The sequence below is a fragment of the Sminthopsis crassicaudata genome, chromosome 1 (assembly GCF_048593235.1).
Source record: "Sminthopsis crassicaudata isolate SCR6 chromosome 1, ASM4859323v1, whole genome shotgun sequence".
Classification (NCBI taxonomy): domain Eukaryota; kingdom Metazoa; phylum Chordata; class Mammalia; order Dasyuromorphia; family Dasyuridae; genus Sminthopsis; species Sminthopsis crassicaudata.
Window position 1 is genome coordinate 148,186,602 of NC_133617.1, and position 17,022 is coordinate 148,203,623.

The following is a 17,022-nucleotide window of genomic DNA, read 5'->3' on the forward strand; positions in this document are numbered from 1 at the left end:
AAATCAAAGGAGATAACATAGGGAACCTTAATGCTCTCTGTAAATGTTCATTAATATTTGGCAGCAAATTGCCAAACTTCCCTATGCCTTTATTTTATGGGGAAATCACTTTTACACCATAAAATACCGAGACAAATCACAAAGAATGAAGTACTGTCCAGAAAATGGACCATTTGCAAATAAAAAGATTTTTGCAATCCCCTAATCCTATAAAAGCTATCAATCTCTCCTTGACAAGAACTGGCTAAAAGATGTTCCTTTCACTCCCACACTGGTTGACCAGGTTGAACAGGTAATCCTCAGACACATGACTCCCTATCTACTTGGCTACCAGTGCTGCAAAACTGCCAACAGGACATTGAAGCTTAAAGACCTGAACATGTTCATCAAGTTCTGGATTCCACACTGTCATCCCAACAATTTAAAAAGAAGAGAGCCCTTTAGTGACTTAAAAGTACAGAACAGACCTATATTCCAAGCATCATGAAGCTGTTTTGCATAGATAAGAACAGTCATAAAATTTTTGAAATGCAGTTCCAGATGTCTCTCTTTGACCTGAAGAAATTGTGCCTGTGTCCTGATGCAATGCATTGCAAATAATCACAAATTGCATGTGTGTGTGTATGTTCATGTGCATATGTATATGCACAGAGCTATAGGAAAATTTATAAACTTAGCATTTTAATAATTGGATTCAAATCTAAGGACACCCTAAATAAATTTTAATCAAGGAAACGAATCCTAAAATGATTGGAAGCTCTTTTTTTTTTTTAACTGAAAAAATAAGGAGAGGTAGGGTGCTATAAAGCAGGATTTCAAACATTTTTCACTCCCAATCCCTTTTTACCTGAGAAATTGTTATGTGATCCCAGGTACGTAAGTATACAAAATAAGTATACATTTACTGATAATAAATCATTATATCACAACCCCCACATTCAGTTATGAGAAATAAGGGGTGATGAGCCAGTTAAAGAAGTTGGAGTATAAAGGACAGAAGATTAGACTTGAGACCAATGGGGAAGACTTGGATGCAAGTCTTGCTTCTGATAATAGCTATACTAGCTTCGAGCACAGACATGACAATCTCTTAGTGCCTCTGCCCAACAAAGATTAAGCTTCCTATCCAAGAAACCACAAAACCCAAACAAAAAACCCAATAAAAAGAAACTCCACCCCATAATTCTGAAAAATCTTTTAGAAATTTTATTAAACCTATCAAAGTACTTTGGAGAAACTGTATTTTGATGAAGTCATCTTCTGTTTCAAATAAACAGCCAACAAAGGAAAATATCCTGGCTTTACACTGGATTTAGTCATCTGCCCATAATAAATTTGTATGGGGTAATTCCTATAGACATTAAACAAGACTTTGACTATATTTTTAAAAGTTCATGCTAATGTTTGTTTCTGTAGTTTACAGTAGCAATTGCCATTTTATGGTTCAGAATTCTTATCTCCAGGATTTCTGGGAGATTCTGTAGGTCTCTATCCAGCAGACCTTTGCATCCATCAAGATTTGTGAAATCTTGAATGTCAGCTTTTAAGTTTTAAAACTCCAATTAATAGTCTAAAATGTAATTCATGTATGAAGAAAAGAGATTTAATAATCTTATGAACATCAATTAACAAAAAATATTTTTGTTGGCTACTAATTGGATGAAATAGAAATCATCTGAGTGTGGTTATAGAACACTCAGTAAGATACCAGACTTTTCCAACGTAGTTGATTAGTTGATGAATTGTTTTTCTCCCTTAAAAAAAAAAATTCTTTGTGGTAAAGGATTGCTCTTTAGAAGAAGAAATGGAAGGAATACATTGGGGGATGCAAATGAGGGGAAAATAAAATATTTATTTTTAAAAGCAAAGATTCTCAATAAAAAATAAATGCAAAAAAGTAGTTACTTTTGCACTAAATATGACAGGTTGTAGACACTCTATTGTAAATGTTAAACTTTTAATAGCTCTTTCTCAAGCTGCAGAAGATTAATGGAATGATGAACAATCAAGATTATCAATCTTGTGGCTGACAATTAAAAAAAAATTTTCATGTCTTGAATAGCATAGTAAACTGAAATTTACATATTTATCTAGAACAAAATCTTTTCTATTTCTATTAGCTTACTGAGTCTATTAATCTTCCTAAAGTGATTCCTTCTCTCTAAAGATTACTTGCTGGTTACTTTGTCCCACTGTATCCATATTTTCTAAGATTTTTTTTGGTCATATATTTTAGAGGATTCAAAAGTGGCATAACTTAGCTATTTTAAATATTCAACATCATTCAAAGAATAAAGATACTGCTGATGAATAGTCAACAAGTTCTCAAAGAAAATTTTGGGAGGAACTGATTTAAATTGAACTCATTCTAACCTCTTCCAAGAACCAATCGTTCTAAAGCAATAGTCCTTTGTTAAAAATTGAAATATAAGAATCTAATCGAACCAATCAATCTTAAACAAAACAAATTACTCCTAACAGTAAAGGAAAAGGTAGTCAGGAAGGCTATTTCTAAAAATACAAAAAATCAAAATGCTGATATTCATTAAGAAGTTGTTTAGCAAAAATATTTAAAAATTTAAAGGCAAATATATCTTCTTAATAATTCTAAAGATGTCTAGAAATTTAAATCTGAGATTTGATTTTTTTCAATAGCTTTGGTGGAAAACCTGATCTATTCTTCAGTTTGATTTCCAATAGAGTTACTATTTATTAGTATTGTAAAGCTGTGAAATGTAATATGTTATTCATGATCACTAGGTAAGATTATTATAGATACCAAACTTATCCATGCTATATTATATAAAATACATATACAAGATTAGAATTAAGGTAGATCAAACACAACCACACCTATATCTCATGTTTTCAAAGATATGCTGAGCATAGGTTAGCTGAGTTTACTGGGAATAGAAACAAAGTAAGTTTGGGTAAAGTCAAAGATGCTCATGAGAATAAAAAGACAGAAAATAAAAATAAAAATCCTAATACATTCCAAAGAAACCCAAAGCCAAATAAAGAACCAATATATTACCCACTCTCCTTCCATACTCCATCTCAAAGAATTGTAAAATGAAGACATTGATCTACCTGGCATAGGCACAATATTTTAGCTCTCCATTTATGATCCTATCATCTGTACCAATATATGATAGGCAAGATTGGGTAATAAATGATGGAGAAGGAATTAATTCTATTCCAATTAATCTCCATGAAAAAATAGTAAGCAAAACACCAAAGCTCAAGTCACCTTCACAGAAATTCAATCTATCTTGAATTATGTTTATCTTGCAGAACACTGCTCAAACTCATTAAAACACAAAAATATTTAAGAATGATGCACCTGTACTTCTAATATTAGTTTTATCACTTTAGAATAGAATCATGCTGGGCCATGTCTATTCTACCTACAATCCCCTTTAAAGAAACTTAAAATACACCAAGATTCCAACTTGACACTTCCACACAGGTCTATACATAGACATCTTTTCACTGGATAGCTGCATTGTTTGATCCAGTCATTAAAAGGATACAATCTGTCATTGCTGCAACATCCAATTTGTCAATATCAGGTGAACCAGGGCAACACTTCTTGAATTCTTTCCGGAGATCAAAAAAGGAGTAGAAGCATTCAGGCAATAATACATTCTGAGAAAGGACAAGGTAGTTACTAGTAGCTAAATTGTGTTTTATCCTATGTTCCCCAAATCCTTAAAAAAGTCAAACAATTAATTGCTGCTATAATTTGAGTATATATGATTTTGTTCATGAAATATCAAAATCAATTTTTAAACTTTGAACAATTGGTGGTGATTACTTCATATATACCATATTATTGCATTCTAAAGTTTTAGTACACTTTATATTGTCTTTTATTCAACTATTTTGATGTCAATATTGTATTTTAACTGCAATCATCATCACCCTCTAAAATGGCAAAGAAATCCTTTTCTATTTTGCCATTAACAAAGAAAACACAAAATTGCATTGAAACTTAATAGTTAATCTGCCTTACTGCTAAATTTTATTTACTGTACCTATCTAGACATCACATAGTTAAATTCTAATAGGGTGATAACTGATTTTATTAAGCACGTCATTCAAAATGCTATAATAAAAGAAAGGGCTACAAAGACAAATTTAATAGTCCCTATCCTCAAAAGATTTGAAATGTAGTAAAATTCTGAAAAGCATAAAAAATGAACCATAGATTATCTTCTGACAATTCCTAATTATTATTATTAATTATTCTTGATGGTCTGCATGTGTATTACTTGCTCTGGAAATTTCTATGAAGGGAAATTTATTCTTACTGTCTTTGTGTTATCCCACCAGAAAGAAGACAGCACAGTAAGTGAAAAGAACGTCAGAAGTGCTGGTTCCAATTTCAGCTCTAAAACTTCCTGCCAGTGTGGCTTTGGGCAAATCACTTCTCTCTCTGGGGTTTAGTTCCTCATCTGTAAAATGAGCTTCAACTAAAGAGCCTACAAGGAGCCTTTTGGCTCCAACTCTATAATCCTACGTACAGAGTTTAAAACTAATAGTAATATTCTTCTCATTTAATAAACACAAATCTAAAGAATTAAAATAGCTAAATTCTAAAACCAAGTAAGTAAAATAATTTAAGCAATTTTTCAATTGCTTAAAATTGTAAGCACCTCTGGTTTTTGTTTATCCACAAAGGTGGAAATATCGATTTTGTTGTTGTTACTAAATAAGTTCACTCATGTCCGATTCTTTATGATCCCATTTATGGGGTTTTGGAGGGCAGAAATAGGGATTTGGTTTGGCATTTATTTCTTCAGCCCATTTTACAGATGAGAAACTAAGGCAAATAAGCTTATATGACTTGACCATAGTCAGACAGTTAGTAAATGTCGGAGGTCAGATTTGAGCTCATAAAGATGAGATGAAGAGAATGGTCTAGATTGGTTTCGTACTGTTCTTTTACAACAATTTTAGCATGTCTCCTGCCTTTTGGCAGAAGTGATAGACTATGGGTGTAGAATAAGGCAGGCTATGTTGAATATGTTGAACTGCTTTCCTTACCTGTAATTCTTTGTTATAAGGAAGAGCTCTATTTGCAGGAGAAAGGGAATAGTGAAGAGCCCATTGGAAAATAATAGCAATGTAAATTTTAAAATTATGAATAAAATTATGAAAAAAAAAGAAAATGGTATGTTTTTATATCACTGGTTGATGTATTTATGTGTTAGGCATATTAAGCGTGGCTAGAAACAAAACAACTAGTTTGTGTTTCTTCCTTATGAAACCAATTTCATCCAATCTTTGTATTTAGTGCTTACAGTTTAAGAGGCAAAAAAGTCACAGCAGACATTTGCCACAGACATTTACTTAAAGATAAGTTTATCTGGCAAACTGATTCTTTGAGTTTTCTAGAGAAAAAGGAAAGTAGTCACAGTAGTTGGTCTTCATTTTTCTTTGGAGGCATTACTGTCATAACTTCTAGACTACCTTCATGATGGTACAGTTTTCAATCATTTTAATGCCTTAATGACAAGAATTTATTTTTATTATTGTTTCTCCAACATGTAACAGTTCCTGACCACAGTAGGTACTTGGTCAAAAATCAAACTGAATATTATTTTTGCTATTACCCAGATCTTTTCAAACTGAGCTGAATAGCATTATTGTATAACACTTCTTAATAGAGAATCAGCAGTATATAAATGTGCCTCAATATTATGTATAATAAGACAAAAAGATAATAGTTTTGACTGCTTGCCTATTATAAATTATCATTCTAAGCCACTGAAAGGGTTCATGCAATTAAATAAAAAGAATTTAGGTCACTATCAAAAAAAGTCCCAACAACAACTCTGAATGTTTATTACCATCAATTAGGTCTAATCTAATTTGATTCCCAAATATCTTACTATGAACATATAGTCATACCATATATATTGTCCCTAAACTTTCCTCAGAGAAAACATTAAGTCAACACCAACTTTCAGATATCCTCACATTACATTTCTTAAGAGCAAAATAATAGAAATAAAAGTAAAATCAAGTGAGTTGAAAAATTCAAGAGTTTCGAGAGACTGACAATATGATATAGTCTTTAATATTCAATTACATGTTTCAAGTTTAATTCATGAAAAATATAAATGTATGATATAACTCAATTTTTCAGTTTTCTGTTTCTGAAAATTTCTCAACATTATATAAGGCTCATTTAATTCTCTCTACTCCCTCCCCTCCACTGATGCAAAATAATGATAGGAAATTATAATTAAGCATTTTCAACACAAAGGAAACTTAATGGCACTCAAGGTTTTTTTGTTTTAAACCAAGCTTTTAAACAATTAGAAACATCCTGACCTGTGCTTACCACACTTACTGGCAAATAATAGAGGGTTATTAAATATTTATTAATTGATTGTTTTCATCTTCCTAAATAAGCGTATTCTAACATAACCATAAATATCAGATCAGTCTCTGAAAAGGCTAAAGAATTCTAAGCAACCTCAAAGTATAATTTAAATTAAAATAACAAAGAATTTTTTTTATGATTTAAAAAATCTGTATACTTAATCACCTCAAATTTTAACTGTTTAACAGTTTAATTAAAGGAAGCACTTCTTTATGAAAGTGTCATGTTTATTTTTAAGCTTAAGGAAACAATTACAGAAAAAAACACAAAAAAAATTTTACACACACAAAAAAATTCTACTCTTACCTTTTTGGAAGCTTCGGGGTGCAAAATTTGCCGAACATGAAGTTGGCCATCAGTACAAAGACAAAAGGAAGTCCCTACCCCAATATTCAATTCGTTGCTGACAGACTGATTGAACTGAAAGGAAGACACACAAGAGGATACAACTGGTAAACAGATTTACAAACTGTTCAGTTACACAGTTGTCTACTTATCAATACCAAGGAAACACATGCTAAATTCTGGTTAGGGATGTACAAGTGTTGCCCAGGGCAACAATAAAGGAGAAAAGCTTTCATAAAATTTCCTTAACACACTTGTTTTCCCTTTAAGGGACTCTTCGATCTACTCCAATCAATGTACCAATGCCATTGGAAACAGGAGAAAAACTTTTTTTAAAAAATGTCCTTTTGCTCATGTACCCTTATTTTCAAGAAGTGGTTATTATTGGCCCTTGTATCAGATTTTTCAACTGCAGGCATTCTCTGATAAAATTATTTTCTGGTGTAGTTTTTCTTAGATATCTGAAGAAACCACTTAGAAAGAAACAGAGGTAGTGGTTACAAAGACCCAAAGCCAGGACAAAGTATTTGCTTCCATCATATGTTTTATTTCTTTGAAAGTTGTTCTAAGAAGTTTCGAATGACATCACAAAATAAATGATCTGGTGTTTAAAAAATAAAAAAGCAGAATTTTTTGATACCTAAAATACATTTTTACTGGAAATACACTACAACACCATCTGTTAGCTACAATCTTAACCGCCCTCATCTTTTAAAAGTCCAACATCATTTTCCTGGGTCAGTGCATCACAAATAAATAAAGCTATTTGTTCAAATTTCTCACCAAGGTGGTTTACTCTCTATGATCGCAAACGGGAGAAGAGAGGAACCAGCTCAGAGAGTTTGTTTGCGTCTTTCAAAAAGGCCACAGGTGAGCTATAAAGCATTCTCCCCAATCCAGACAGACTGCAGTATACAAAAAAGAACAAGGGGGATTCCTCCTATGCCATAAAGCCGTCGCTACACAAGTACTGCCTCGGAGGACCTACAAACCTCTAGAGAATAAGGCAGCAGGTAGGAGGGAGAAATGCACCCAAAGGAGCACCTTTGCCTTCCGGCTCCCCCAGAGGTGGATTAGGCAGGCTGAGCAAAGGAAACGTGGAGGCGCTGGGACGAGTTGCCTAGCCGAGAGATAGGGACAACCGAAAAGATATCTAGAGACACTCTATCCAAACAATTACACCAATCTGTCCTGTATAAGGTTACAGTAACTGCAGTGCCTCAGGTCTATAGGGAAAGAGACGAGAAATAAAGACAGGCAGGCAGACCGACGGAGAAAAGGAAAAGAGGGTGTGCGTGAATGTGTATGAGATATAGAAGTTATTTCCTCCCTTTGGCTTGAAGCCAATTTGAGAGTTTAAATAATGGCTATCTTGACCCAAGTTTGAAAACAAGGAGAGAATTCGAGAAATTAATAAATATTGTGAGGGTGGAAGGGAGAATCTTCAAAAAGGGTTTCAATCATCTGTTCCTCTATTAGCTCCAAGCCCAGCACGAGGTCTGGTGCTCTCGCCAGGGCCCGGCCCTCCCCTGCACTAGCAGCCGAGTCAGAGTTCTCTGGCCGGGAGGGAATAGAAGGCCTGGGGAGAATGAAGGCAGGGTTAGTGGGACAGGGGCTGTTTGTCACCTGTCGGAGGGCTTGCTCCAGCTGCGGGGCTGAGGACAGGCTTTCTGTGTCGATCTTGGTTTCTTCTTTGCAGTCCTCTGTCAGTTCCAAGTGATCCGGTTTAACTAGTACTTCGTGCAACTGTCCCACCTCCGCAGAGAGGAAAAGTAGGGGTCAGTTCCCCCTTCCCGTCTCCTTTCCAATTCGCTTTCTTTACTCTTCCCTCATTCCACTCCCCAAAACTCTCCCCCACCTCCACCCCAAAGCTCTCTGGGGATCTGGGCGGATAATCAAAGCCTTTATTTCATTCACCGGCTGCCGTCGGTTAAGTTAGGCGGTGTCCTCCAGTCCCCTAACTCCTGTAAGTCCGACTGGGGTAGGGAGACAGCGCATACAAGATAATCTCAGACCCCATAGGTAGGGGCTGTTTGCCTCGGGGACGTGAGGAGTAGGCCTAGCTCTATACCAATATTAATTCCCCCGGGTATTGTACCTCCTTAGCACCAGTTTTGAGTTTGGCCACAATTCGAAGGTCTGAAACAACTTCAGTGAAGCTCTGAAAGCTTTTAAATTCTCCACATTCAGGCAGCAGAGCTCACCCCTCCCTTACCTGCGCCCTCTCCACTCCTCTCCTCCCTTTCTCTAGTGAACTTCTTCCCGGCTCCCACAAGTGGGACAAAAGCGCCAAGGAACAAATACCTTCTTGTTGGCCAGATCCACCACTTTCCACAGTAGGAGGATCAGCTCCTTCTCGTCCGAACCCAACTTGGCTCCTGTGGCCCCGGCAGTGATCCCAAAAAGCACCACCAAGTAATCAGGAGACGCCGTCATGACGATAGGTGGGAAGGGGGAGAAGGGGGGCTGGGAAGTGCTGAGGCGGCAAGGGAGTCGCGAAAAGAAAAACCGATGCCAAGCCCTTTGACAAAGAGAAAAAGGTGAAGAAAATCCAACCCCCTCCTCGCCGTACTGGTGCAAAAGGTAGTGCAATCACTCTACCCCACACCTGGCTGTGTTACACACCGAGGGCAAGAGGGAGGGGGTGGGGGTGGGGGAAGGAAAGCTTCTGAGGCTTGCCTCTTTTTGTATTTAATTGCCCGTGAGTCTATGCAAAAAGCAAAGAGAAGGGCTGCACCCCTGGGAGGCGCGCGCGCAATGGCTGAAGGTTTTTCTGTTTGGGGGATGTGGCTCTACCTGCCCACCCTCCCCCACGTGGTGCAGGTAAGAGAGAGACACCTGGCGGCGCCCGCCCATTGGTTCCTTCAAACCACGACGTGGCAGCGATGGGGGAGGAGGCAGACTTGCCTAGAGGGAGGAGTGGGCTGGGGCGGCAGCTGCGACCCGGAGACAATGGCCGGATGAATGTAAGGGACTGCTTGGGTGGTGAAAGGGCGGATACCGCCCCAAGAGGACTTGATAGGACCCCTAGAGGTGGAGGGGTCTGCGGTGAGAAAGAGACTGAGTTACCTGAGGGACACGGGGAGGATGGTGGAGAGGCTTGAGGACTGAAGAAATTGAGAATGATGGGGACGCCAGGAACAGAAAGGGAGGTAACTGAGAGGAGTGCAGGGCGGGTCAAAAGAAGGTCTGATCCCGGTGACTGGATGTAAAAGCAGCCAAAGCTCTAGGGAAAAGGCTGGGGTGGAGAAATCCCAGAGAAGGGAAGGGCAAGAAAGTCGGAGGTGAAGGCTGAGGGGGCGCGAAGTTATAGAGGGTGTGGTGGCTACTCGGGGAGGGAGGAAAGGGAGTGAGCCAGCAGTAAACAGCAGCAGGGAGGTGGCGAAGGCAATACCAGAAGACCCGGAAAAGTCTCTTTGGAGCGCCACACACCTTCCAGTGCAAACAGCAGTCCCAAAACCTGTTGTATCCTCCCCCACTCCACCCTATCCCTACCGGAGCGCACACTTCCTTATCCGCGCCGGCTGGCTAGGGAGATTTTCACTACTCCTGGGAGATGAAATGATTGGAGCCGAGTCCTAAGGGGCTCGCCACGGAGAAAGGCACATCCAGGGGTCCAGCTTCACACCCTAAGGCAAAAGTGAAGCATTGGCCGTGTTTGCAGCGTACATAGTGAGGGGTTGACCTGTGGCTAATTCAGGCAAACGCTTTCCCACATATTTTTCGTTAATTGGTTGCGTTCATTTAGTATATAAAATTAGTACGTTTAATATATTTTTTGATGTGCATGTACTACATAGATTTAGATGTTTGTTCCAAATCTGATTTCAAGTTTGGGGATTGGGAGTGGGGGTGGGGAAGGCGGCTCCCCGTCTGGCAACTTCTTTCAGTTATAGAGGTTTGGCAAATGAGTTTTAGAGGAAAGGTGGCTTAACGTACAGTGAATCGGGAAAGTTAAATCTAAATATGAGTATCGCCTCTGGCACTTAATGGCGGAGTTATTCTAGGCCTGTCTCGGAACCCCTCAGTGCCTCAGGCTATATAAAACAAATTTCCAAGAAGGTGGCCTCCGAGATGGTGGGAAGAGCTTCCTATTCTTTTCTACCCCTTTGAAACCATTGGTCCAGTCAAAACAAACAAACAAACAAACAGGTTTTAAAGTTTCCCAGAGCACAGAAAAATTTTGAGTTATTCCCGCGGTCGCTCTTAAATGTGCGAAATCTGAGATTTGAACTCAAATCTCCCCGAGTTCAACCATCTTTTAGGAGGAGACCTCACGAAAAATGCTGGTTCCTCGAGGTCACGAACATATTCCTTTTATGTGTCCATACAGTTAATAAATATCAAGATTTCCCCCGCCCTTGTTTTCCAGCCTGCAAGGTCAGCTCTAACCATTAAACCACACTGCCTTTCAGCAAACTTAAAAATTGAGGCCAATATAGAGTTTTGCTTTCATTCTTCCACATGCTTTTTTTTCTGCCGAGAAGTTATAAGGGAAAGAAACTCGGATAATGACAGTCACAAACACATAGATACAACATAAATACAAATACAAATGTTGTTCAAATTTTAGAACGCTAATCACTTGGCCAATGTGCATTTATTAGGCACCTCTTTATTAAGATCTGTGGACAGGAAAAGATGTAAAATACGAAACGTTCCTATCCCTCAAGGAATTCATATTTTATTGTGGGAAAAGACAAGTACACATGTAAGCAAAACTATATACAAAATAACTTCTTTGGAGTCACAAGCATCTGGACAAAAAGATGAAAGTCTTTTGAAGAAGCTGGCACTCGGCCGACTGAGATCGTGGTTATGAGAAGGGAGTTTATTCCAGGTAAGGGGTATACAACCTGTGCAAAAGCAGGGAGGAGGGATTTGGGAGACTGTTTATGAAAAATAACAATTATGATTTCTCTGGAGGAGTGTAAAATAAAAGAGGAATAAATACATAGTATCACAATTTAAACAATTATTGAATTTCAAACTTACCTGTCCAGAGGTACGGAATTCTCATTTTCTACTCAGTTTGGTTCAATTTTCAGACGCTAATATTTTCAAAATAAAATTATTAGCCATGAAGCACATGAATACCTGTGTTTAACAAAACACCACCTATTCACTTACACTATCAAGCATCTGATATATTGGAGCAAGTGGAGAAGACTAGGAGATTTTTCTTCATCTTTTTTGAGAAATGGCTGAAAGTTAATAGCAGTTGGGAGGAAAGACCGAAAAGTCGGGGAACAGTTAAAAGCCATTTTTCCTAAATGGGAGCGATTTAATGACTGTTGTTTTGGTTTGGTTTGGTTTTAGCTGTCTCAGGTAAAAAGCTAACGCGAAGGGGAGGGGGAAAGAAAAGAGTTGATTCACTAATTACCTCAAAGAGCTATCAGAGAATTATATAAGACCTCTGGAGATGACGTGAAGCAAACGTAAAGTATTATCATTAATTTCACCAAAAAAGGGCGGGAGACCCTTTAGGGGTTTAGGAATCTGTCCCTTAGTCTAGAGCAATTAGTGAAGGTTCCCGTACAAATGCGCCGTTCTCCTCTAACCAATCCAAGTGCTGGAAAGGCTAATTTCAACTAATAGGTTTGATATTAGAGTAATGGAGCTCTGGTTACCCCTGCCCCACCTATTCCATTGTACGGTCCACCCGGATCTATTATAAGCTCCGCTTTCCCCGCCCCTTAGCGAAGGGAGTGGAGCTTAAAACTGTCAACCAATCTTGGAGAAGGCGGGGTAATGGGGGTGGAGGTGGGACGGGCTCAGGCGTCACCTGGAAAAACTGCCTAGATTGCATTGCAGTGGGAGAGGCCTACCTGAGAAGCTTGTTCCCAGGAGCCACCTCCCCGCGGGCTTTTCTCCGTGCTCTGTTCCTAGGTCTCCACCCCCAGTACTGGCTACCTGAATTGTTCAGAGTCTCGACGGACGCAATCCTGCCCTCGTGCAAACTGCTTAGGTACTCCTTATACGGTTCGGATCGGGGAGGGAACCTCCGGTATAATAAAAGTTTCTGCAAAAAATATTTTAGCTCTGGGAGTCAGGGATGACCGTCCTGTTGCGGGGCGGAAACTGACTACAAATTCTAGTGAGCTCCAAGTTAGATGACTGTGGAAAATGATTGCATACATTAAGAAAATCTAGCCACACCCTCAGTCTTCTGTCGTTTGGCTTTTGTGGTTTTATTTGATTTATAATCAATATTAATACCAGTGATTCTTCAAAATTCATAAATTCAAAATCTTCAACATTTATTGAGTAGGTTGGCCCTTTATTTCTTTTTTGCTGTAGTTCTGCCAAGTTCTGAACACAAAAAAAGTTTGTCTTTCTATTATCTAAGAATAATACTTATATAACAAAAATAATAATGAAATTGTATAATTAAGAGAGATCTTATAAGAGAACACTAAGTCCGGGCACCCTCGGCTTTCACTTAAGTCTACACCTACAGTACTAAGGCAGATCAGAATCCCATTTGTAAACCTTCTTAGAAGGTCTTTATGCTCACTTTCTCTGTAACCCATCCCAATGCTTATCAAGCTTCAGTGTCAGGAAATTCTCCTGTATAATCTAGCCTAATCCTTCTTGCTGCAGATTAAGTCCATTTCCTGGTTTCTTCCTCAGTTGAGTTGGCAGAGTTCACGAAGAACTCTCATATACTTGACAGTTGTTATTAAATTACCCCACAATCTTCTTTTCTAGACTAAATAAATGCAGCTTTTAGCTATCATCACATATCTTACATTCCTGCCCTTTAATTATCTTTATTACCCTCCTTTGACCTGGCTCCAACTTTTCCATCTTTCATAAACTATGGAACTATGAAATGGACACCATATGTCTTTGACTGAGAGTTGGCTAATAGCACAACAAACTGGCACTTCATTGTTACATCATTGTTACTAGAGCTACCTACTATTGTCAAGATGAGACTTGATTTTTTTTTGGGGGGGGCAGTACTACATTTGCAGACTGAAGTGTGATTTGACATCCATAGTGATTCTACATCACTAAATTATAGGATCTAGAGCTTTGGAGATTATTCAATTCAATTACTTTATTTTACAGATGAGGAAATTGAAGTTGAAGTACTTAAATGACTTCTTTAAGAGTAATGAAGAACAGTCAAGAACTGAACTTGGCTATTGTATTTTATCCTTAGTGTCACTCAAATACAAAAGGGGCTACTAAACTATACATGGGGGTCCACAAAGGTGAATATTGAGTCATAAAACTGCACATTAACATTGTTATATTGCATTTTTCATTTTAATCCTTTTTCTAGCAGTCCTTGGGAATGGTGGACTATATGTCTGATGACTCTGAACGATACTATTTCTGCCACATTTATATGCATCACCCAATTTATTTGGTTTGGTTTTATTTTTGTGTTCAACTACCAATAGAAAAGAACCTTCAACAGTAAAAATCTCAATTCTGTGACTGCCACCAACTTTATTCTCTTCCTTGACATCATTGTTATTATTGTGAAGTTGTTATTTTTACCACTTGATATGGAGTGAGGTTGACAAATGGCTTGTGTCCCTATCTAGGGGTGAGTGAAGGAAATTATAAATTCAATAGATTCATCTGTGCTTTGCTTTGTGTGTTATAAATCTTAGCTGGTGGTAACTCGCGAATAAGAAATTACATAAGAAACACTGGATATACAGAGACAGAAAAGGAAGGCTGGTTATATAGCAAGATAGTGTGTTCTGGTCTGGTCCTGCCTCATGGTCCCTAGTAATTTAGGTTCTATATTGAAAGAAAATGAGACATTCATTCAACAATTAATAGAAAGCTGAAGCAGGAAAAGACTATTCAACAAAGACATGCTTAGAAGACACCCTTAGTTGATTCATTTGAGCTCTCCTGCTAGTAGCCTAGTATGGTGCATCAACCAGCATCTGAGAATACTTCTTTAAGACTATTTTATACTCAGGCTACCAGGAAAAGATGTCAATCCAGAAAACCTATTAATCCCCTAGAGCAATCAGGTTGAAAATATTTTCAGTAGCTTTTGTGCAGGTAAGTGGTACAGTAGAAAGAGACTGGGCATGAAGTTTAAAACTTCCTGAGTTCCAAATCTGACCTCAGATACTTGCTGCTGAGTAACCCTGGCCAAGTCACTTTACTTTGTTTTCCTCAATGTCCTCATCTATTAAAGGAGATAAAAGAAATGGCAACCACTCCTGTATCTTTGCTAGGCAAGTTACTAATCTCTATATGTAAAAAAATGGCACAGACATTCCAGGATTATTATGAGGATCAATTAAAATAAAATTTATAAAACTATCACAGTTTCTGGCATATACTAGATATTTAATAAAGGCTTGTTCTCTTCCCCTGCAGACAAGTTTTTAAGTATCTATTAATGTGCCAGGGACTAGGGGATATAAGTACAAAGAATGAAACCATCTCAACTCATAAGGAACTTATATTCTAATTTGAGGAAACAAGTTCAAATAAAAATGTGTACAGTATAATAATCTAGTTAATAAATGCAAATATATATAAAATAGTTAAGTACAGTCATTTGAAAGAAAAGGCATTGGCAATTGGTTGGAGGGCATCAGAAAAATTGTTCATTCAGTAAAGCTATCTGTTTTGAAATGGTCTCATGTCAAAAAATTTGAATATTAAGAGTAGGCTCAGATAGAACAGTTTTCTCTCTTGTTATTTTGTCTCACATCTCACAGTTCAATCTTTCCTTTAGTATTTCTGAACAAAACAATTTGCTCCATTCTGCTTTTGTAAATAACTGTCTTGTTTCTATGTGTTTATAGAAAATGTGATTGATAGGTATGTGTGTGTGTGGAGAGAGACAGACAGACAGACAGACACAGAGAGATACTTTCATATGAAATAGGAAAACCCAGCCCCTGCTGATATATTGTAAAGTCCTGAAAGTCGGTATGGAACCCCAAGCTTTTATTGCAGCCTTACCAATTTGCTCGTACACTGTCATGGGATATTTAACCTGTCCTGAATTCTCTCCATAGTGACCTTCACCAGCTAATTGCTCAAAAGTGAATTGTGTGTTAACTCCTATTTCCAAATTGCATTTGACTTGGATTTTACATAATCCATGAAACTCCACAAGCCACAACAAATTTTGTCCTGGTTCTAGACATGTCCTTGCTATGGATTTCCAATCATTCAGGGTTAGGACTTCATAAGATAAACCATCTAGTAACATTTTAACATAAGCTGATGTAGTCCCATAAAGAGTACCACCTTTTTTCAAATCTTTAATTTTATTCAAATCTAACAGTGCATATCTTCTCCTTTTTTGACCTACAGAGTCAATATCTTCAATCACAGGATATGCATGTATAAGATCACTTATAATATATGAATAGACTGAAAAGGTTAATACACTCTGGTAGTATATTTTATTTTGTCTGTGTGTTTTTGAAAATGTTCATGCAAAAGATGGGGCTGGAACTACATCTTAAAGGAAGGAACTCTGTGAGTCAGAGGTGAGGAAGGTATACTTTCCAGGAATATGAGACAGCCACTGCAAAGGCATGTAGATGGAGTGATATGTATTTGAGGTTGAGGACAGAGAGAAGGCTGGTTTGATTGGGTCCCAGAATGTGGGAGGGGGGCTCTAATGAATCCAGAAAGATAGATTGAGGTCACTTTGTATAAAGGCTAAGGTCCTGTCTCTCTTAGCTTAGTGCCTAAGGCATAAAGGGAAAGAAATATTTTCACAAAAGGACAGGGTTAGGCAAATCAAATATTTCACTTCAGGACCACAGTCCTGAGGTCAATAGGCTTTATGGGTCACCACCCCATATTAATACCCCAAGTTCAGCACCCTTTTTACTGAGTCTTTTTCTCTTTGTTCCCAGAAGGTGCAATGGGAAGAAGTTGCCAAGAAGCATGTTTAGGTTTCATGTAAAAAAAGCCCTTTCTATCAATTAGAACTAATCAAAGGGTTGCCTAGAATAGTAGTAGTTTTTCTTTTCTTTTTTTTTTTTTAATAAGTCATGCAAAGGTTAGAGGACCACTTCTTGGGTAAGATATCAAGGGATTCTTGTTCAGATATGGATGGGGGTAGCAAATTTCCAAGTTCACTTCCAAGTTTGAAATTTTGTAATTTCATGTGAAACCTATTAAAATGTATATTGTTTACTTGCCTACTGCTACATCTTCTTCTGGTTGAGGTTCAGGTAATGAAGGTTCTTGTTCAGGATGGCAAGCATAGGTAGATTGTTGAATATGTCCATGATTCAAAGTTATGAATTTTATCTGCAAAGCTTCTGAAG

General features: G+C 37.8%; 1 protein-coding gene and 1 long non-coding RNA gene across 9 annotated transcripts in view; one reads left to right on the forward strand and one right to left on the reverse strand.

Moving 5' to 3' along the window:
* Nucleotides 1-9,990, reverse strand: part of ESRP1 (epithelial splicing regulatory protein 1) — a 98,094-nt gene extending 88,104 nt beyond the window's left edge. For 6 of the 8 annotated variants that reach the window (XR_012482504.1, XM_074269426.1, XM_074269388.1 and 3 more), the window contains exons 1-4: nucleotides 9,044-9,513; nucleotides 8,366-8,494; nucleotides 6,701-6,814; nucleotides 3,534-3,648 (exon numbers count right to left, since the gene is read on the reverse strand). Coding sequence is in view for 7 of the 8 variants with exons in the window: in XM_074269426.1 (XP_074125527.1) it covers nucleotides 3,534-3,648; nucleotides 6,701-6,814; nucleotides 8,366-8,494; nucleotides 9,044-9,175 (490 nt within the window). In the remaining variant the exon portion in view is untranslated. Of the gene's footprint in view, nucleotides 1-3,533; nucleotides 3,649-6,700; nucleotides 6,815-8,365; nucleotides 8,495-9,043; nucleotides 9,514-9,808 lie in introns of those variants that run through there. The other 2 variants (XM_074269378.1, XM_074269419.1) reach the window with 2 other exon arrangements.
* Nucleotides 9,991-11,609: 1,619 nt separating this feature from the next.
* The window catches only part of LOC141543767 (uncharacterized), a 41,241-nt gene continuing 35,828 nt past the window's right edge, over nucleotides 11,610-17,022 (forward strand). The window contains exon 1 of the long non-coding RNA XR_012482516.1: nucleotides 11,610-12,707. This is a non-coding gene — a long non-coding RNA (uncharacterized LOC141543767). The remainder of the gene's footprint in view (nucleotides 12,708-17,022) is intronic.